Here is a 22,018-nt window from a genome sequence, read left to right as displayed (position 1 = left end):
ATTTTGAGAGAGCACGAGCTGGGGAGAAGGGCAGAGAAAGCGAGAGAGAAAGAGAGAGAGAGAGAGAGAGAGAGAGAGAATTCCAGCAGGCTCCGTGCTGCCAGTATTGCGCCCAATGTGGGTCTCGATCTTACAAACCATGAAATCATGACCTGAGCCCAAGTCAAGAGTCGCTCAACCAACTGAACCACCCAGGAGCCCCCAGTGTCCAACTCTTGATTTCAGCTCAGGTCATGATCTCATTGTTTGTGAGATCCACCCCCCATGTTGGGCTCTTGTGCTGACAATGTGGAGCCTGCTTGGGATTCTCGCTCTGTCTCGGCCCCTCCCCTGCTTGTGCATGTACTCTCTGTCTCTCTCACTCTCAAAATAAATATTTAAGAAAATCTAAAATTTCAAAAAAATTAAATAGCTCCAATATTAAGATCTATAGTACCAAGGAACTCTTGTTTGAGAGAAGTGATCCATCTTCTTATTTATTCCCCAGAGCCAAGGTAGAATAAAACCCATTGAGAAAAATCCAGAATTAAAGTGAGAAGAGAGTTGAAGTTGACAGTGGTCAAAGCCCAAGCAAAATGACCATTTTGTAGGTCTGCCAAGCCGAGGAGCCCAGAGCTGAGGTCATTTCTTAAAAGTGTCTGTGATGGTACAGAACAAGTACAGAACTTTCCTTAGCCTGCACCAAAGGTTGTGTACAGTTTAGATAATTATAGATCTTGAGGTCCAGAAGGAAGTGCCCTAGTTAAGCTGTAGCCAGAAAAATAACTATGCCAGGAATGTGGACCTCTTCCAATATCATAACAAGGAAACTTGGACTCCTCTCCGACCTCCATAGGTTTAAGGCTATTAAATAGTGTTAACTGACAGCCCCCGCCCCCCAACCACCACCACCAAACAGGTTAATTCCTACCAGACAGGCTGAGATAGTTCTGTTTGGGGAACACAAAAAGTTTAATAAACTTATTTCAAAGTACTGGACTTTTAAAAGAAAATACTTAATGAGCCAAGTGCCTGTCTCACAAAGATTCATATTGAACTTTTACTTGAGATGCTTCAAAATGGTTGAGTAGTCACTCTGTGTCAAAGATTATTCTGAGCATTTTATATAGATTATCTCTGCTAAGTATCACAACAAACTGGTGGTTAATACAAACTCAGGAATCTCATGCCTGGATTTAAAATTCTGCACTGCCCTTTAAAATCTGTAACTTTTGGGGTGCCTGGGTGGCTCAGTCAGTCAAGCGTCCAACTTTGGCTCAGGTCATAATTTTGCAGTTCATGAGTTCAAGCCCCACATTGGGCTCTGTACTGATAGCTCAGAGCCTGGAGCCTGCTTCAGATTCTGTCTTCCTCCCTCTCTGCCCCTCTCCCACTGGCCTCTCTCAAAAATAAACATTAAAAAATTAAAAAAGTTATATTAAAACAAACTATAACCTTGGGGGGAAGTTACTTTAGTCTTCGTTTCCCCAAACACAAAATAAAAATACTAGCAACAAGTGACTATTAATAAATAGCTAATATATATTAATATAATAAATGTAACTTAGGATAGTTTGTGGCACCTAGTAAGTGCTCAATAAACTGATCTGAGTCACAAACATGTGTGTTTCACCTCCTACTACTGGCAAGCTTTCTAATTTAGAAGCAGTAGTTATGATTGCTGCTGATGTATTCCAGCAATTTCTGGCAATATTCCCGAGGAAAGGAAAGAATTGGAGAAAAGGCCAGCAGTGAGGATATCTACAAGTCCTTGTGATTGATCATGCTAACATCTAAGTGTATAGGTAGACTTCTGGATCATTGAAATACATACCAAAAGAACGTGCAGCCATGCTTCAGGACTAGCTTGCACAATCTGCCCAGAGTCCACCACATAAAGATGGGAACAATTTGGTATATTACAAGCTCTCCCACAAGCTATCCCCCACCCAGCAGCCACCATCTAAGGCTGGGATAAGAAGAAGGCGCAAACACCAGAAGGAAAAGCTAGTAGTTTATATAGATAGATATATAGATATATAGATATTGATATATATTGTGTTTACATAGTCCACAAGTTAAATGCAGGTATCCATAAGAAGAGCATTAACAATAAAAATACAATCTGTGTGTAGCCAAGTACAGAGACTTAAAATGGTAAAACAGCAAAAAGGATCTCACAAAAGTACAAATATACAGTACAAATTGATTTATTTAAAACAGTTACAAAAAAGCACAACAAAATAGAGATTATCCTTAGAATTATTAATGCTTTGTTAAAGATCAGGTAGGATTAGAGGGTAAGAAATGGTACTGGGTGGGGGGAGCACCTGACTAGTTCTAAGGCTTTAGATACAATGCAGTTGATTACATATTAATTCAGCCATTACATACTGGGGATAGTAGTTGGGGGATCAGTAATTTATCTACAGGGAACTCCTACACAAATCAGATCCATCCAGACCTCCCCAGTGCCATCCTTCTTTACTCCTCAGGACCCTAAAGCCACCTGGATGACAACATTCCTGCTTTCCTATCTCCACCCCATTCCCTATCCATATATTCTTCCCTCCCCTAAGGTGCTGTGCAAGCTGAGAGCAGTCTGCTCTCTGCAGCTGGAACATATACTGTTTTGGCTACAGGGATCCTGTGTGTGACTAGGAAGGTTGTAGGGGACAGCCTTATTTTAATACTTCAAGTTTGCCACGAGTACAGTCAGTCTCTTCCCAACACAATCTATATTCTCTTGAGTGTATCAAGCAAATGAGGGATGCACCCTGCCTTCAGCAATACTAGCAATGCACTAACCACTCACAGCTCACAACCACGTGCAAACTCCCTGTCTAGGGAGTGGGTGTAAAACCACTGTGTCACCAGCTCCCTCTCTCTGAAGAACCTCAGTCCCCGTGACAGTCATAAAGACAGAAATAAATGCTTGCAAGTTTGACAATAGGTAAAGGCACATGGGCTGCTGCCATACACACTGCAGACAGGAACCCAATTTGAGGCCATTTTCACTGCTGGGCATCTGCAGTAGAATGGCTTTGGGATCACACAGACTGAATTTGCAATCTACCAGGGGAGGATCTAGGCTTAACAGGAGAACTAATAAAGAAACCTTAGTGTGAAAAGTGCATTTATTACTACTGTTCCTGCTGGGGAGGCTCAGCAGGGCAAACCGCACCAGCTCTCCTCCTTCCACCCCAGGCACTGTGCATAGTCTGCAGGTAAGGAGAGAGTGCAGTCAACTCTAGCATCGAGGGCCGGTGTCATCCCAGGCCCAGACCAGGTTTCTGGCCCAAAGATGGACCCTAGAGTTGATAGAGCAACTGATAGCTGCAAAGACCCAGATGCTTATTTTATTATTGCATAATGTGGGAGGCCTTCCCTAGCCCAGGGAAGCTGGATGGTGAAGGCTTCCCAGCAAAGGGCTAATAGATTCCTGGTCAACATCCACCTTACATAGTCCAGCTCTTCAACTGTAGTGTACACTTTTTCTCATCTGGAAAGTATTGTAGCTTCGGTGTGGTTTATTAAACTTAGCCCTAGGAGGCCAGGAAGTCTCCCTAAAACTTGACCTCTACCCTTTGCTCTTAAGACTGTGACCTAATCTCCATGGCCAGTTCAGTTAATCAGGTATCTTTACTCCAATGGACCCAGGCCCTTTCCCAGTCAACCCACATCCACCCTTCATCTCCAGTGTGATCATTCACCTCTCCAATGTGCCTGCTTGTTGCAGGTCTAAATCATATCACCACCCTGTTTATCTCCTATGATGTCCACTAGTAAAAATAAAACTAAACCCATAGAGGGGCTATTTCAGTCAAACTTTAAATGCTCTCCAGTCCCAGAATCCACTTAACTGGAGCCAGATGAACCTCCCTAGGATGCTGACACAGGCCCTAACCTGGTTCCTCATCATTTATTTTAAAAACAGGATACAAGATACCACAAAGGAAAGCAATTAATACATAGAAAACGCCCACTAAGAAGACCTGCTTGCTTCTCCCTCAAGACAGTCAGATTTTGGAGCCAAAGGGCTCCCAGCAAGCACTGAAGCCATATCCCTTTGGATTCACCAGCCCACCAGCAGCATTTCATACTATCCCTATTCAATAGGACTTTGCTATAAAGTAACACTTGCACAGGTAAGAGTGGACAGGATGCCTGGATTTCCCCTCTATGCTCAGACATGGAAGGACAGGGAGCTATAAAGGGTAGCAGGCAGGACAGTGAGCAGACAGCAGCAGTGGCAAAGCAGCACAGACCAAAGCCCTTGGTGTTACAACTGACTGGGACCAAAAATGTAGAAGGGTCAGTCCAGATCTGCTAGGGGCCCTCCCCTTGGGTACAAGCATTCAGCTCTGAATTCCCTTCCCCCACACCACCACCCTCCATGCCCCCCCCCCCCACGTACACTAATCTTGATAGGAATGATGATCCAAGACTTGGGCATATTACTCATCCTTTACCTAGTCACTCTACTCCCAAATCAGTACAAAGCCACTCCTGTTCAGTGCCAGAGTTAGCAGGCCTCCTTTCTACTCGTTAACTCTGGGAATCTCCTACTACTGACAAGGGAGTGGCTCTGGCCTGCTTCAACTGCCCATTTCCCAAAAAGCTGACAGCTTCCACTAAAATGCTCACTATCCCCAAACTGCTCTTAGGTCTCTTACAGACGTATGAAATTCCTTTAAGGAAGAACAGATACACCACAGGCTCCTTTTATCTCTCATGCCTGGAAGAAAAGACTGAACCAGAAGGAAAAGGCAAGCAGAATGCCACAGCTCTGACCAAGATTTAGAGCACAGAGCCTCTGTTCCTGGGAGCCCATACTTGACAAAACACACCTCTGCAGCTTTGCAAAACCGAGTATTAATAAATTACATACACATGGCATGGTACTAGAAGAGCTGCTGATATTCCTTCACCAGCAAGAGACAGAAGAGAACAGCAGCAGAAAGGTCAGGGCCCAATTTGTGCACAAGATTTTCTCTTTCCAGGATTCAGTGGAAATTACCAGGCTGGGAAGTGGACAAACTACTGTATCTGGTTGGACATAGGTTTGCTCCCACAAGAGGAGGCTCAATTGGTGTCCTCGGGGAACACTTCTTGAGTGTCTACTGTGTGAATGCCACTGTATTCAGTTGGTGAGCCTTCCTATGAGGAAGGATGTTTCTGAGAAACCCGTGCAAACAATAATCCCTAGGAATGAGTTGACCACGGAACAGTCAGAGATGAGGCCTTCTCCTGGGGCTGTCATCCGAGAGGATTCCTCAAGACTTATTCCCACAGGCCTCCTCTGTAGGAAACAAGCCAGAGAAAGCAGCATTCAGAGAAAATGGGGGACAGAGAAGGGAAAGGCGATGATCCCACATGCATACAAGGTTGAGTGTTTACCACACACAGTTGGTGTTTGGTTCTGAGGTGACCTGGAGACTTAAGTACTCAGTCAGGTCAGCAGCTTCCTTTGGATGGGCCCCTAAAACCTGACTGACCAGGTAATTGCTCTCTAGGAATGAAACAGTGGCATGTAGGGCTTGGAGCAAACAAGCCGGTCTCAGTCACTTAGTTCCCCCTGGAGAACAACCTTTAGCACCAGAACACTAAGAATGACTCCATTCTCAGAACTCCCCCTCCCCCCAGGAGGTAGGTAAGATTATTAATCCCCATTTGGCAGCTGGGGAGGAAGTGAAAGAGCGAGAGGTCACAAGACTTGCCTGAAGTCCTTGACAGAGCAGAGATCAGACCTCAGAGGTTTGGGACTCCTGATGGCAGGCAAGGCCTCGGCCAGTCCAAGTACATTTCTAAAGAAAATGCCAGGATCATATTATGGGAGAAGCCTCACCAGAGAGCTGGGTGGACAATACCCTGAGTTGCTTCAAGAGTCTGAAGACCCCTGAAAAACAAACAAAAAACCCACCCACCCACCTGAAAGCTGGTGGGGGAGCCTAATTCTCAATACCCAGTGGAAACCCACAGTCCAAGCTGATGCTAAAAGTTGTGAAGAAAACATGGGCTTAAGACACAAGGGGACAAATGCAACTAAGATTAAGAATGCTCTTTGCAGAGGAATTCTCCACCACGAAATGAAATCTAGAAGACTTCAGGTACTAGAAACTTATCAAGACCCTTATCCCAGAACCTCAGAGCTGGCTGTGGGAGGGGATGGCTCCGAGAAGCCTGATTGCTGACAGGAAGTGGAATAAGATGGGAGGGGCTATGTAAAAACGCCAGGATGGGCACTGCCCAGCCAGGTGTATTTGCCCTGACCCAGGGCACAGTTCCCTTCTTGTTTCTCTACCAAGCTGTTCAGCTGCAGAAGAGGAGGGGACATGATTCTTTATGAGTTTTTAAAAATAGGAAATATAACTAAAAAGGAAATCAAAGAGACCCCTACACACCAAAAACAAGAGGTCTTGGTCAGAGGAGACAAAAACAATTGTGCAGAAGGGGAAAGGCAGTGCAGCTACAAATCAGGCCCAGGTCAAAACACCATGCAGAGGTTAGGGCAGCAGAAGGGTGGGGACAGCGCAGGCACTTAGGCACAACATAGACAGAGGAGAGTAGGGGACTGGGTAAAAAGGTCCACTGGTTCTTTCAAAAGTCACCATTACCAACTAGAAATTCAGTACAATTTCGAAGTAGGTCTGGCATGCTGGGTAGGAGGAGCTTTGTTACATCAGCTACCTTTCCAGAAGCCCTGCCTAGAACCCGGTCACCTGGCCATCAGGTCTTTCTCCTAAAGTCCCGACTGGGTCCCTGCCAAAGCAGTACTTCACTCTGAACCCTGGAGGGGTTTCTCTCTCTCCTGGTGCTAGAAGCCTTGTGGGAGGAATGGTGGGGAGATGGGAAAGGGCTGAAGCACAGAATCAAGCAGAGTCCTGTAGATGAGTGCTCCTCCCCCACAAACCCACAGACATCTGTAACAAAATCACCCTTTAAAGTGCACAGCTCTCAAAAGAAGAGTTCTGGGTGGGAACCCTCTTAATCCCAATCATGGGGCTTCCTGCCCTCCCACCACAAAAAAGAAAGGAAAAAAACTTCAGACAGTTGAACTGCTACTATAAGCTGTGGATCATCATTTTTGGCTCTTTCTTTGCTCCCTCCCTCTGCCACCTGCCCCCAAAGCCCAACTTTCCCCTTGCAGGAGCTAGGGATGGGGAGGAAAGAACAGGGAGGCCCTGATATTTGGAATGTTTCTTATCTTGTGTGCACCCCCATCCTTCCTTGGCTCAAGCCTGCTGCTCTCCATCGCAGCACCCTCTGGGGCTGTCCTGAAAGGCTGCCATGGGGTAATGAGCAACAGACCCTGCCTTGGGAGGCTGCCTTCATGCCTCCTCTTTCCCCCCAATCTCACTGCCAAGAGAGCCATTCCCTGCTCGGCATGTGCAAATCCTCTGCCTGCTCACGGTGAGGCCCAGCTCTGGGGTGAAGCCCCAGTCCTGGTCTGGGAGAGAGGTTCATTTTCCTGCATTGGAACGCCCTTCGATGGACAGCTTTACCTCCTGTGAAATGAAAGAGGGACGGAGCAGTGCAGCCCGTGCCTCCTCCCCTTGCATGCTGTATCTTTGGAAGCTTGGGGCTGGCCAGCAGGCCTGAGCACCAGGCTCCGGCTGCGAGGGCTCTACCATTTGGGAGCCCTCGCCTGGCGGCTGGCTCTTCCCCTCACTGTCACATTGCTCTCTGGGTCCCAAGACTGTCCTCTCAGGCCTTTCTCGGGGGGGACCCAGCTGGCCTGGGGGAGCACAGCTAGCCTGAGAAACTGAGTTACTGTTCAAGCTCTGTAAACTGATAGAGATGCAGACATCTCCCACCTGCAGCCGATGGCAGGGCAAAGAGAAGAGCTGTGCAGTCCTCCCGGGGCTGCAGGAGGACCAGCCCTGGCCATATACAAAGAAGGGGTGCTCAGGGGGCACCTCGATGCTCACTTTGCTCTGCTGCTCACCAACCACGAAATGCAGCATGACAAATCCAGGCCACTGGCTCTCCTGAATGTCCACGACCGTGCTAGAGTCAATCTTCAGCCCCCCGCTCACTTCGGCACTGCGCACAAAGTCCTGGGTCTGGAGGTCCTCCACCCGCTTCAGCTCCCCTGTAGCCAGCTGGATGATGGCGCCTTTCATGAAATGGGAGGGCACGTGGGAGGAGGTAATGGGGGGTGGCGTTGGCTCCTTATCTGGGAAGGTGGCTCTGGCCTGCATGTCCAAACTTGATGCCACCAGGATCTCCGAGCCCATGGGCAGCAGACCTGGGTCAGTTCCAGTGGGCACCAGGTTGCCATTGGCTACAACCATTGCTTTGGGTAAAGGTCTGTGTTTCACCGGTTCCTGATGGGATTGAGGGTAGAACCCTCGGGCCTGATTTTTCTCGGCCATCTCTGCTGGGTTCCTGGCTGACCCTCGCCCCTCACCCTGATGGTCGGGTGTATGATGGGACAGGTTGAGAGGGCTGGGCTCATCCTTCCTCTGAGCTGTCACCACACGATAGTCCTGAGAAGCTAAAGCACCAACCACCCGCTGGACCTCAAGGTCGGTGTCTGGGGTCCCTCGGTGTGCTGGCACTGCCACCTCCACCCGTGCAGTCTGAGAACCTGAAAACAACTGTCCATCCACCACACATTCTACCACTGGCACCAGTCCCTGGCCTTCACTCTTGCTGTTGGGGGAGTCGAGGGCTTCGCTTTCCCGTCTTACTAAGTTTCGTTCTCGCTGTCTCTGTCCATTGGCAGCGGCTGCTTCCAGAGCAGACTGGCCCTCCTGAGGGGTAAGAACTGGGCTGGCACCTGCTGGAGGGGTTTCATGCAAAGTGTACCCAGCAGGTAGCCTGGACATCTGATAATAAATGGGCATCCGGCCTGGAGCAAGGTCCAGCGGCTGAGTACTCGAGTGATGTGGCAACTGCCCAGGTGGGGAGGTGGCAGAAGGGACTTTGTTGAATGAGTGGGCTGGGGAGGAAGCCTGGGGGGGAGGAGTGGCTCCTTCTGCCAGGAGTGAGGCATATGGCACAAAGTGAGGAAGGTGAGAGGTGGCGAGGTTGGCAGAAGGAGAAAGGAGGGGACTTGGTAGGAAATTAGGTGGCACAGCATAGGGAAGGCTATAAGGAGACCCGATAAACTGCAGAGAGGTGGACGGGAGTTGAGCATAGTGGATTGGGGGATAGTGGATTCCTGGATGTTGAATCAGTGAAGACGCTACATTAAATGTGGGGGGCAAGGGGCTCATGTTCACCACAGATGGGAGGCCAGTTGGGGAGAAGGTAGCAGGTGGCACAGCCACCTTATACAGCATACCATACTGGTCCACTGTCAGACCAGTGATGGCCTCAGCTCCATCACCCCCCAGGCTGACTCTGGCTCCTGCCTGGCTCTGCCCGGCCACCACAACCCCTCGGGACCATTCAGAGGCATCACTGGAGGGTGTGTGGTTAGTTGAGCAGCTGGTAGTTCTCCCCATATCCTCGCTGGTCACGGGGAGGTCTCGTTTCTTTGGTGGAAGGCATTCCTGACTCCTCTCATGAACAGGTTTCATATTGCTTTGTGGTGTTCCTTGAGCCTGGAAGGGGTCGGCTTGCTCCTTGGGGCATCAGAAGGGGCTTCTCTGTGGCTCCCCTGCACCCCTCTCTGCTGCTGGCTGGGGCGCCCACATCTGCTAGGGAACAAATCAGAAGCAAAGAAAAGTAACCTAGGGGTGAACTAAGTCAAAGGAAGTAGCAGAAACCATGCCTATGGAGGAAGATGTTACAAAGGGTGCTGCCAGGGGAAAAATGTATGAGAAAGGGGCAAACAAGGATGCCACTCCCCTATCCATCCAGCCCAGGACATGAAAGAAATAGGGAAACCACAGACAGCTACAAGAATAAACACTCAATGATACATAAATAACCTGTGGGCTCTACAACCCCAGAGAGACCACCATCTTCATGATTAGTTGTGCCTTGACAGGGACCTTGACTCTTCCCAGCCTTCTTCCCTAAGAGAAGATTTGACCACATGGTCTTTGTTGCTGGTTCTTTTTCCTAAGCTTCTCCTTTTGTCACCAAAGACTACCGTGCTATCTTCTTTCCTGAACATATGACCTCATCCTTGCTTCCTTTCCCCAGACTAATTTGGGTTATGATCTCACCTTTTCCCATCCCCCCACCCCCACCCCCACCCCAGACCTGGTTACACTCTCATCCTCCTTTGCCTCATATCACCACTATCTCAAAGACCCAGGGGCCAATGAAAAATAGTATCTTCTTTGCCGCATGAAATACTACATTCAAATTTGGGCCCTATGGGGAGAATGATTGTACTAGTGTGTTTCATAATTTATCTGTTTCTCCTCCTCCCTAAAGAGCAACAAAACTCTTCTGACCTCAAATAGACTTTTTACCCCTAGTCTGGAAAGACTTCTTTTCTTCTCATTGGCCATCTTCAATGTACTTTCTTCATTCATTCTCTTTCTATTGTCCTGTGTATTTTCTTTTGCCAATGGCTCCTTTTCCATTGTAGGTCTGCTCTAGGAACAACTTCCTAAAATTCTGGCTCCATTCCTTCAAACTGCTTATTACTATCATAGGCCTATATGATTCATAAGAAAGCTCTCTCTCCCCTTTCTGTCACCTTTCATACGTGCTTTTGTCCATTGTCATAAAGTATCCTTTTGTTCTGAACATTTCAATGCATACAAACTTTGTCACCTATTTCTTCCAATCAAGGCTCCAGTTCTTTAGATCTGGGTATCACACTGTGTTCTGTTTTTCCACTCTTGAATCCCAGATGCTTTTTCTGCAAGAAGGTGTCCAAAGCTCCTGTTATTACCTGAGCTTCCAGTGGTGCCTCTGAGCAGCTGTAGTAAGAAGCAGTGTCCTCCACACTGCCTTGGGAGCCTAGAAAAAGAAATAGGGATAAAGTAAGCAGGAACCTAGACTCTCACTTTCCCCTGAGTCATCCAGAAAGGTAATTCTAAAGCCACAAAAACATTAAAGTCCATGAGTCCCTGCCTCATCCTCTGCTCCTGAGGTAACAGTACATTTATCCAGAGTGTGTAGGAATTTGAATAGAGAAAAGGCTATGTCTTAAGCTCTAATTTGTAGAAAGACATCCCTGAAGAAAAATTTTCAAGCTTCGTCATTTTCCTTAATGTCATATTCTTCATTCCCTACCTGTATCCATTCCCAAAGATTAAATTTACTTCCAATCCCAATTTCAGGTAAATGCACAACCAAAAATGGAAGACTCAACATTTATTCCCATGTGACCAATGGGAAGCTGGAAAAATCAACTGTATTGATTTCACCTTTATTCAGGGATGATGAAAACAGATGTGGAGGTTATTTAAATGACAAAAGTGGCACTAGAGAAAAAGAACAATTATTTATGTTTCTGGGGCAGAAAAAGAGGTCAAGGGGGAGTCACTCAAGGGGAAGCCTTATTAACGGATTTTCAGGGTAAAAAAAAAAAAAAAGGATCCTTTGGGTGTGTGTGGGTAAAATGTTCTGAGTGACAGCTTCGTACCAAGTGCTGAATCAGGTGTGACAGAAAATGAAAACACTGCCTTGGTCCTCATGTAGCTAACAATGGGGAAACAAAACTCACATTAAACTATCAATATCTTAATCTACACATACCAGTAACATCAAGCACTCAAGAAAGGAACCTTAATCTCTCAAAACAGCTAAAGTAATATTGACCAGTACTCCGAGAAACTACCCACTGTCCTGTCCAAGTCCTACAGAACTGCAAGCCTCCAATCAAACTGAAGGCAACATTTATCTCTTTAATCGAGTGGCAAGGTGTGTATGTACAGGAAAAGGTGATGAGATAGGAAAACCTGGGGGAAAGAAAAATTCTGTTTCATAAACACGAATTACACGGTGGGCACAAGTCCTGCGTCCCTTCTTTGGCAGCTTCAGTTCCAGCTGAAAAGCAATTAGCTTTCTCCCTCACTGGCAACAGAAATTGGGGTCACATCTCCAATCCCTGAACAATCTTTGCTTCCTGCAACTAAAACCTTAAGGAAAACCTGCCTCTGGGTTAGCCAAACACAGCCTAATAAAAGAATTAAAAGAGGCAAAAGGTGAGGGAATGACAACAAAGAGTCAAGCCTGTGCACCAGGTTCCCACAACGGAAAACACATTTCGGAATCCGAAACCTCGGCTTCAGGAGGGGCTCAAAGAGGACTTCTCAGGGTGTAGACGCGGCTTGTGACCCTGACCGAGCTAACGGGGATGGGGGTCCGTCCTGGAGAGCTGCCAACGTTGCCAGAGTCCAGAATCAAGAGAATGAGCCCAAAATTCGGTGAGGTGCGCCCGCCAGAAAAGAGTGGAGCTTGGAAAAGACTACGTGTTATGGCTTCTCGTGATCCTGCAATCCTTGCTTCCACAAGGGTAGGGCCCGAAATTAGAAATTCAACGTTTAGGGCTGGGGGGTCGACCCTTCAAACAGAGGGGCAGAGGCAAGGCCCTGCAGACGATGCTTCCTTGTTCGGGGGCCCCTTCCCGCACCAAAGACTGGGACACCCCGGCCCTCGGGGACACAGCCGCGGGGGCTCCAGGGCCTGAGGCCGCCTTCTGGGCCAGGCCGGAGAAAAGCGCGCGGGACTCTAGGCGCGGCCTCTTTCGCTCCCCGGGTTCGCGGTTCTTGGGCCCCGGTCCGGCGGGGCAATTGGTTCCAGGAGGCCACTTCCTCCAGAGCTTAGAGCCCAGGCCTGCGTGGCCTCAGTGAGGCAGGCCCAGCGGCCCGCACTGCCGGCGACACTCACCGGCCCATCTCACGGCGCTCCTCGGGCTCCTCCCGCTCGTCCCGGAGCCACCGCGACCGCGGCCGCCGCCATCCCCGGCCCCGGAGCCGCCCCACACCCAGCGCCCCCCCAGCCGGGCGCCCGGAGATGGCGTCAAGTGCGTTCCGCCCCCGTCGCAGGCTGATGGCGTCAGGGCCCGAGCCCAGGAGCAACGCCCAGGAGTACCCGGGAAGGGAGGGAGCCGGCCCCTGTCGCCCCTCACCCCTCGCCCCCAGCGCCCCCTCTGGTGGGAAAAACGAACTCCTCCCCTGGGGAAACAGGGTCACGTGAAGAAGGCTGGGCCGGCCCTCTCACCCTGACCCCACCATGACCCCTGCAGTCTCTGTACTCCTGTAAATTCTGGGGGTTCCCAAACAGAGCCTGGGGCGTGGCCAATAGCGACCCTCACGTCCTGAATTTCCCAGGCCTAACTCGTGAAGCCTCTTCTTGGGAACCTCGGGGAACTCCGAGGAGACCCCTGCCCAGGAGAGTAGTAAGGTGATCTCCCTGGAGACCCAGGGTAGAGATGGGAGCTCTTTGAGTTGAGAAATGGCTTTCAGGAGCATGAGAATGGACCGGACCTAGGATTTAGGGGAAGATGAAACAGTGGTGAGAATTTGCGGGATGAGAGGAAGGGGGTTCATACAGTGGGAAGGAGCTTGATTTAGTAGGAAGAGGTTTTGACTACTCGATTAAATATTAAGTCACCATTCATTGCCAATTAGCCATCTTCATAGTAACATAAACATCTGATTAACAAAAAGTGAAAGCCAGTCGAATTTGTACTCTGATTACAACTGTGTAAAAAAGTAGTTCTGTATACAAAAAAAACCAGAGGGAAAAAATAAGTTTAACTATTGGAGAGACTGGATTCTGAGTGGATTTTCCCCCTTTCAGTTTCTGCAAACTCTTTTCACCAAATAACGAATTATTTCTGTTTGATTTTAAAAGTACTGGCTGGGCTCTGGTCCCTACTCTGTAGCTATCTCACCTTAGGAGAAAGTCATTTTACTACTTTAGACTTAGGTTTCCACTTCTGGAAAATGAGGAGCTTAAATTAGATGAAAGGGTGGTAGTAAAATCTAGATAAAAGAGCTCTCTATAAACATTGTAAGTGAAAATGTAAGCAAATATGTACAATGTGATATCCTGCATTTAATGTGAAACATAACATATATAAAGTCATCTTTATGTATTTATACAGAAAAGGAATGGAAGGATATGTAACAACTAGTTAACATTGGTTATCTTGGGAGAGAAAAGTGGCACTGGGTGGTAATCAAAAGATACAAAAGGGACGTATTTGGATTTTTTATGAGAATGTTATCTTAGAAATATTAAGATGACTAAGTTAAAATACAAATAGAGTATATGGTCTCTTCTAAGATTCTTTCTAGGGAATCATTAGACCTCAGTTTTGGTATTTTCTGACCTGGAAGGTCACAAAGGATTATCAAAATCATTGAATCCCGCCCCACCACCGTACACACGTACCTTGCACCAGTGGGTGAAACACTGAAGCTACTCATCTGTAGCCATCTAAATCAGCAGAGGGCTGTGCTTGGAGGATATTAGTATTATTCATGACAGTTGTCTTCTCTCTCAATTTGGCCAAGAAGGAAGTCCTGTGGTCACTCAGTGACTCCGTTTTAGCACTAACTGGCATTCTGGTTTCTAGTTCATTGCTTAGCTCACTAAATTGGCATTAAAACTGCCAAGATAAACAAATAAATAAGCCTATACTCTTTTTTACATGAAAATGATACACGTACTGCTGTCTTTGCCAATTTTTTCCATATCAATAAATTCAAATCAGTATTTAAAAAAATAGGCCAATGGGGCGCCTGGGTGGCCCAGTCGGTTAAGCGTCAGACTTCGGCTCAGGTCACGATCTCGCGGTATGTGAGTTCGAGCCCCGCGTCGGGCTCTGTGCTGACTGCTCAGAGCCTGGAGCCTGTTTCAGATTCTGTGTCTCCCTCTCTCTCTGACCCTCCCCCGTTCATGCTCTGTCTCTCTCTGTCTCAAAAATAAACGTTAAAAAAAAATTTAAAAAAATTTAAAAAAATTTTTAAAAAAAATTAAAAAATAGGCCAAGATAGAGACCCTTGGATCATCCAGGTGTATTCAAGGATAGCCATTTTCTCCCAGATCAAGACACATTCTCAGAGAGCCAGTGTTTCAGACAAAATTGAAAGAGCAGACACAGGTAGATGCAAGCAAAAAGAATTTTTTGGCTACCAGCCATTAACATGATTACATAGTACAAAGGTGTGTCTGATTTTTAAAAAAACACAGGAGGTTCTGATCGGTGAGACACAGGTGATTTCCTGGTTTGATGCTGCAGTCCCAAAAGAGTGGGTCATATCTCTGCTGTATCCTCTTCTAGAACTCCAAGCAATCTTCATTTCTCTGGTTGTACATATTGACGGTAGGAAGCTCCATAAAAACGGTTTTACAGGAATGTTAGTGATAAGTAAACTAACATAGTTTTTGGATTTAAGACACTAAAATAACCAAAAGTTACCTCATTTCTCCAGAAATCTGTATTATTGTCTGGAATCTGTATCATTCTCTATGTAAGTTATTTATAGTAAGTAAACCCAGGGTCTTATTCACTGTAGCTGGCTCAAAAAATAATTCTTGAATGAAATTTCAAAAAGATACCTCGAACTGGGAGACTCTCCTTGCTAATATTTTTGCTCTCAATTCCTCATTTCTACTCCAGTTTTGCCTATTTATTACCTGTTTTCAGTCTCTCTCATCTGAAAGTCCTTCATTTTCTTTTACCAAGTTTGTTTGTTTAATTTCCATGGGGTTTTAAGAAGTGATGAAGTGAAAGGATTTTTTTTTCATTAAAAAAATTTCTTTCCTGCCCCATGAAAGGAAAAATTTTAAACTAGTTGAGACATTTGGGAACTGAAAAGTTATACTTCAGTCTGTTTTGTCTACCTCTTCTCTTTCCTTGGATTCCCATTGAATTTCTTTGATGTGTGTAGATTGAATTTGTGTGATGGGAGAGTTTGAGCTACTCTTTGGAAGGAAAACAAGTGACCACAAAACCCTGCTAAGCTAGTTATTCTTCTCCCTAAGCAGGCAGGAGTTTCAAACCAGCTCTGTCTGTGCTGCTTAGTTCCTCATTGTTGATTTTTCTAGACCTATAGTATAGCAGGGGAAGTTTAGACAACTATCCCAACTCTTTTTTGACATTAAGGGATCAAACCAGAGAGAAGTGCTGGCAGTTTAGGAAACCGCGTGTGTCATCACAAGAAAAATAGATGGTTTTCATACTGTCCTGTCTTTTTGCTTGTATGGCTCAGCATGCAAGGGTGCCATTTTGGGAAATAACTTTATCTTTGGATGCCAATGGCAGAAACAACAATTCATCTCAAGTATATGTTGAAATTATAGAAATACTTAGCAGATTTAGCTTTCCCTAGAAATGTGTTGGTGCCTGGTATTAGATTATTTTTCAGAAGTTTTCTAGATGTCCAAATGTAGAAATGTGCAGTTTTCAAGCTTCTGTTTTATCTATTTCTCTGAACAATTCTGTGTCCTTATTTCTACATGCTTTTATTTTTATTTCTTTTTAATTTTTTTAATGTTTATTTATTTTTGAGAGAGAGACAGACAGCACGAGCAGGGACAGGGCAGAGACAGAGGGAGACACAGAATCCGAAGCAGGCTCCAGGCTCTGAGGTGTCAGCACAGAGTCTGACGCTGGGTTTGACAAACCCACAAACCGTGAGATCATGACCTGAAGTCGGACACTTAACCGACTGAGCCACCCAGGCGCCCCTCCATATGATTTTCATGTTATGTGCTTTCTCCTGATTCCAATGGGGGATCCCCCTTTCATATTCATTAATGTTTTATATTCAAGGAGGTCTTGGAATTTCTCCATAAGTGACTAATATATCCTTTGGGGAGGGGACTCTTGATCTGTTGTCTACTTCCTCAGACACTTGCCAAAGGCTTTCATTTTTGTCAGAAACTTCCTAAAGAACTCTGAAAAGTTGCAGTCAGGACATAGATTGGAATAAACTGAAGGAAACCTAACTAACCCTTACTTGAATTGCAAGAATCGTATCTGGGGAATTGGGCCACAGAGAAGCAAGTACATTTAGGCCACTGCCAAACAGCCAGAAATTCCTTACAGGGGCCTATTGAATGCATAAAGTAAATGTCGAAAAATTAATGCCCCCATGACATTGATAACTCTTTCTCAGCAAAACCGGCTCAGCAAGGTGATTTGCAAGCTGCCTGCAGTGCCTCCTGGTGAAATCATGTTCATCTCTGCCTTCAAAGCTGATCGCCTTCAGGTCAACTTGCAACTGGTTGTCAATTGCCTAAAACTCCTGGAAAAAAAGTAAAGTGAGTAAATACTCTAGACAGCACAGTAAGCGGCCTGTCATCACTGAGCACTACCTTCCCACACCCCATATATCTCCTAAGACATTACTTAGCCATTTTGGAATTCAAAGGAGTGTTTCTGACTTGTGGAAATGATTATTATAGTGCTCAAATCATTTAAAAGTTTGGGGCACCTAGATGGCCCAGTTGGTTAAGTGTCCTGACTCTTGGTTTTGGCTCAGGTCATGATCTCTCTCTCAAGCCCCACATCAGGCTCTCCGCTAATGGCACTGAACCTGCTTGAGATTCTCTCCTTCTCTCTCTGCCCCTCCCCCACTCATGCTCCCATTCTCTCTCTCAAAATAAATAAACTTTAAAAAAATCACTTAAGGGGTGCCTGGGTGGCTCAGTTGGTTAAGCGGCCAACTTCAGCTCAGGTCATGATCTCACTCTGAGTTAGAGCTCTATGTCGGGCTCTGTGCTGACAGCTCCGAGTCTGGAGCCTGCTTGGAATTCTGTGTCTCCCTCTCTCTCTGCCCCTCCCCTGCTCATGCTCTGTCCCTCTCTGTCTCAAAAATAAACACTTAAAAAAATTTAAATCATGTAAAAGTTTCCAAAGACTATTCTGTATCTTGATTATATCAATATCAGTATTTTGGGGGGGTGCCTACATGGCTCAGTTGGTTAAGGGACCAACTTCAGTTCAGGTCATGATCTCACAGTCTGTGGGTTCAAGCCCCACGTCAGGCTCTGTGCCGACCGCTCAGAGCCTGGAGCCTGCTTCAGATTCTGTGTCTCCCTCTCTATCTGCCCGTCCCCAGCTCGTGCTCTATCCCTCTCAATAATAAATGAACATTAAAAAAAACTTTTTTTAAATATCAGTATTTTGGTTGTGCAAAATGTTATCACCACCAGAAACGGAGTAAAAATTACTCTGGATCTCTCTGTATTGCTTCTTACAAACTGCATATGAATGTACAATTATCCCAAAATAAGAAGTATAATTTAAAAAGAAGTTTCCAAAGATTTAAAATGTAAAACAATGTCCAGATTACTGGACTTTTCTTCACCATAGCAGAGAACTTTATCTAGTCAAGCCTCTTCAAATGTGCAATAGCTATTAAGTCTGAGCTGCTGGACACATTTTTCTGGAAGGGCTTCCTTACCTTTTTTTAAACACACCAAAAAGAAAAAAGAAAAGAAAAGAAAAGAAAAGAAAAGAAAAGAAAAGAAAAGAGCTATTTCTTCTGTCAGGTGACGACTCAAGTAGAATTACACCCATGAGTGGAGGTAGTAGCTGACAAGTTTTGTCTTCTTTCTTTAAATCCAACTTATTTTCTGTTGCCTTTTGCTCTTTCCTCATTTCAGTGAGTCACATGAGCCATTAACCCCTCAATAAACTGAAAAACCAATGATCTCTGATTATGAGGGGGATTCAGGTAAAATAAGTATTGTGTGTGCATACAGTTTTCTGAGTGCTCCATAAATAGCACTGCTTACTCGAATTACTATAATCTATTGGTGGAGAGGCAGCTGTTACTCAAACTTCCAGATAGATTTTTGGGCATTCATTAGATAACAGGGGCCTAAGAAAAATGCATAAATGAAATTTAGGCAAACTCAATGGTACCCATCATTTTTACCATGAAAATGACGATGACTGATGGTGTACACAGAACTTGTGAATTTTATTTATTTTTTTAAATTTGTTTTTTTTTTTAATTTTTAAATTTATTTATTTATTTTGAGGGAGAGAGAGAGAGAAAGAGGGAAAGAGAAACCCAAGCAGGTTCTGTATTGTCAGCCCAGAACCCAATGCAGGGCTCAGTCCCAGGAACCATCATATCATGACCTGAGCTGAAATCAAGAGTCACATACTTAGCTGGCTGAGCCACTCAGGCACCCCATGTAATTACACTTTCTTTTTAATTTTTATTTAATTTGTTTTTAAAATTTACATTCAAGTTAGTTAGCATTTATTGCAACAGTGATTTCAGGAATAGATTCCTTAGTGCCCCTTACCCATTTAGCCCACCCCCCCGCTCCCACATCCGCTCTAGTAACCCTCTGTTTGTTCTCCATATTTAAGAGTCTCTTATGTTTTGTCCCCCTCCCCGTTATATTATTTTTGCTTCCCTTCCCTTATGTTCATCTGTTCTGTGTCTTAAAGTCCTCATATGATATTTGTCTTTCTCTAATTTTGCTTAGCATAATACCCTCTAGTTCCATCCATGTAGTTGCAAATGGCAAGATTTCATTATTTTTGATTATTGAGTAATACTCCATTGTATATGTATACCACATCTTCTTTATCCATTCATCCATCAACGGACATTTGGGCTGTTTCCATACTTTGGCTATCGTTGATAGCGCTGCTATAAACATTGGGGTGCATGTGCCCCTTCAAAACAGCATACCTGTATCCCTTGGATAAATACCTAGTAGTGCAATTGCTGGGTCATAGGGTAGTTTTATTTTTAATTTTTTTGAGGAACCTCCATACTGTTTTCCAGAGTGGCTGCACCAGCTTGCATTTCCACCAACAATGCAAAAGAGATCCTCTCTCTCCGCATCCTCACCAACATCTGTGGTTGCCTGAGTTGTTAACGTTGGCCATTCTGACAGGTGTGAGGTGGTATCTCGTGGTGGTTTTGATTTGTATTTCCCTGATAATGAGTGATGTTGAGCATTGTTTCATGTGTCGGTTGACCATCTGGATGTCTTCTTTGGAGAAGTGTCTATTCATGTCTTTTGCCCATTTCTTCACTGGATTATTTGTTTTAGGTGTTGAGTTTGGTAAGTTCTTTATAGATGTTGGATACTAACCCTGGCCATCTGGATGTTTTCTTTAGAGAAGTGTCTATTCATGTATTTTGCCCATTTATTCACTGGATTATTTTTTTTTTAGGTGTTAAGTTTGGTAAGTTCTTTATAGATTTTGGATCTTTATCTGATAAGTCGTTTGCAAATATCTTCTCCCATTCTGTTGGTTGCCTTTTAGTCTTGCTGATTGTTTCCTTTGCTGTGCAGAAGATTTTATTTTGATGAGGTCCCAATAGTTCATTTTTGCTTTTGTCTCCCTTGCCTCGGGAAACATGTTGAGTAAGAAGTTGCAATGGCCAAGGTCAAAGAGGTTTTTGCCTGCTTTCTCCTCAAGGATTTTGATGGCTTCCTGTCTTACATTTAGGTTTTTCATCCATTTTGAATTTATTTTTGTGTATGGTGTAAGAAAGTGGTCCAGGTTCACTTTTCTGCATGTCACTGTCAAGTTTTCCCAGCACTACTTGCTGAAGAGACTGTCTTTATTCCATTGAATATTGTTTCCTGCTTTGTCAAAGATTAGTTGGGCATATGTTTGTGGATCCATTTCTGGGTTCTCTATTCTGTTCCATCTATCTGAGTGTCTGTTCTTGTGCCAGCACCATACTGTCTTGATGATTACAGCTTTGTAATACAGCTTAAAGTTTGTATTTTTAAAAATTTGTTCTTATGTTTATTTATTTTTGAGAAAGAGACAGAGCACAAGTGGAGGAGGGCCACAGAGAGACAGACACACAGAATCCGAAGCAGGATCCAGGCTCTGAGCTGTCAGCACAGAGCCCACTGTGGGGTTTGAACTCATGAACTGTAAGATCATGACCTGAGCCAAAGTCAGATGCTCAACCGACTGAGCTATCCAGGCGCCCTGAGCTTGTGAATTTTAAACTGCATGCTCACATGTCCTTTTATTAGATCCTGGCAATCCAGTGACACATATTATTATCCAGATAAATTATATCTTCTTTTAACACATTTAATTTAAACTTGGAGTGCCTGAGTGATTTGAGGTATATAAAGCAAGTTAGCCCTCCTTAACTAAACTTATTCCTCTTTAAAGGGAGATAATGATCTTGGTTTTCTATCATTCCAGGGATCTATTTGTAACACAAACTATAACCTGGGCACAAAATAAATGTTTGCTAATATTAGTAATGGTGTAACAACAGTTCAGTATTTATCTGAAACAAGTCCAATTCCACTATAATTTCTTTTCCCTGTGATGTCTAGAACAGAGAACATTTTCCTCCTTTGTACTTGGCTAAGCAACCTTTCAAGCACTGAGATTTGTGTTTATTTCAGATTTAAATGTAGTCTCATGTCAAGATTTGCTTGCAGAGAGTAACTCTGTCTTTTCGTGATTAGGAGGTGAGTATAACTCAGTGAACAGACAGGTTACATAATTTAGGGGCTCAGGTTTTCCTGACTTGTGAAAAGTCTGTTTCCCCAGGCTCAGTCATCAGTTGATAATACAAGGTGGTAAGACTTATCTCGGTGGATTGGCCTGGGACAGGCTACATTTGTTACGTCCCCAGCATTACTCTACTTGTTCATTTTATTGGCATAATATGGTGAGAAAGCATAGGAGCTTACAGTCTGAAGATTTGGCCATGTTCTAATTCAACCAGTTACTCTTAATCGTGTGACCATGGGCAAGCCATTTAACCTCTTAGAATCTCAATTTTCTCAACTGTAAAATGCAAATAACACCTCACACAGGTGTTACAGGATAAAATGAAACACCCACACCCACAAGTGGTGGGGGGGAGGGAGAATATTAAGCAGGCTTCATGCCCAGTATGAAGCCTGACGTGGCACTTGATCTCACAACCTTGAGATCACAACCTGAGCCAAAAGAGTCTGACGCTTAACCAACTGAGCCACCCAGGCACCCCTGAGAACAGTTTTTGTCTTAATATTTTATTTATTTTGGAGAGAGAGTCAGCAGGAGAGGGGCGGAGAGGGGGACAGAGGATCCCAAGCGGGCTGGGATCCTCTGTCAGTGCAGAGTCCAATGCAAGGCTCAAACTCCCAAACAGTGAGATCATGACCTAAGCCAAAATCACGAGTCCATTGCTTAACCGACTGAACCACCCAGGCGCCCCAA

At 45.1% G+C, this 22,018-nt stretch overlaps 2 protein-coding genes and 1 long non-coding RNA gene across 8 annotated transcripts in view; 1 reads left to right on the top strand and 2 right to left on the bottom strand.

Annotated features, from left to right (window-relative positions):
* Nucleotides 1-1,980: 1,980 nt before the first annotated feature.
* Nucleotides 1,981-12,839, bottom strand: ATXN1L (ataxin 1 like). 2 transcript variants are annotated; one of them, XM_047836236.1, is made up of 3 exons: nucleotides 12,727-12,839; nucleotides 10,784-10,851; nucleotides 1,981-9,629 (listed from the first exon to the last, which is right to left on the bottom strand). In XM_047836236.1, the coding sequence occupies exon 3, from the start codon at nucleotides 9,507-9,509 to the stop codon at nucleotides 7,443-7,445; it is 2,067 nt and encodes a 688-aa protein (XP_047692192.1). In that variant the 5' UTR covers nucleotides 9,510-9,629; nucleotides 10,784-10,851; nucleotides 12,727-12,839; the 3' UTR covers nucleotides 1,981-7,442. The 2 variants fall into 2 exon arrangements, with proteins under 2 accessions (XP_047692192.1, XP_047692191.1); XM_047836235.1 differs by having other exon boundaries at nucleotides 1,981-9,626.
* LOC125153262 (IST1 homolog) overlaps nucleotides 12,275-22,018 on the top strand; it is a 23,488-nt gene continuing 13,744 nt past the window's right edge. The window contains exons 1-2 of one of the 5 annotated variants that reach the window (XR_007147446.1): nucleotides 15,054-15,172; nucleotides 16,971-17,115. Coding sequence is in view for 1 of the 5 variants with exons in the window: in XM_047836261.1 (XP_047692217.1) it covers nucleotides 12,314-12,352 (39 nt within the window). In the remaining 4 variants the exon portion in view is untranslated. Of the gene's footprint in view, nucleotides 12,353-15,053; nucleotides 15,173-16,970; nucleotides 17,116-22,018 lie in introns of those variants that run through there. The other 4 variants (XM_047836261.1, XR_007147448.1, XR_007147447.1 and 1 more) reach the window with 4 other exon arrangements.
* The window catches only part of LOC125153264 (uncharacterized), a 27,384-nt gene continuing 22,326 nt past the window's right edge, over nucleotides 16,961-22,018 (bottom strand). Inside the window, exon 3 of the long non-coding RNA XR_007147449.1 lies at nucleotides 16,961-17,099. This is a non-coding gene — a long non-coding RNA (uncharacterized LOC125153264). The remainder of the gene's footprint in view (nucleotides 17,100-22,018) is intronic.

Source organism: Prionailurus viverrinus, chromosome E2 (genome assembly GCF_022837055.1).
Source record: "Prionailurus viverrinus isolate Anna chromosome E2, UM_Priviv_1.0, whole genome shotgun sequence".
Lineage (NCBI taxonomy): Eukaryota > Metazoa > Chordata > Mammalia > Carnivora > Felidae > Prionailurus > Prionailurus viverrinus.
The sequence above is the reverse complement of the archived record's forward strand: the minus strand, read 5'-3'. Positions and strand labels throughout refer to the sequence as shown.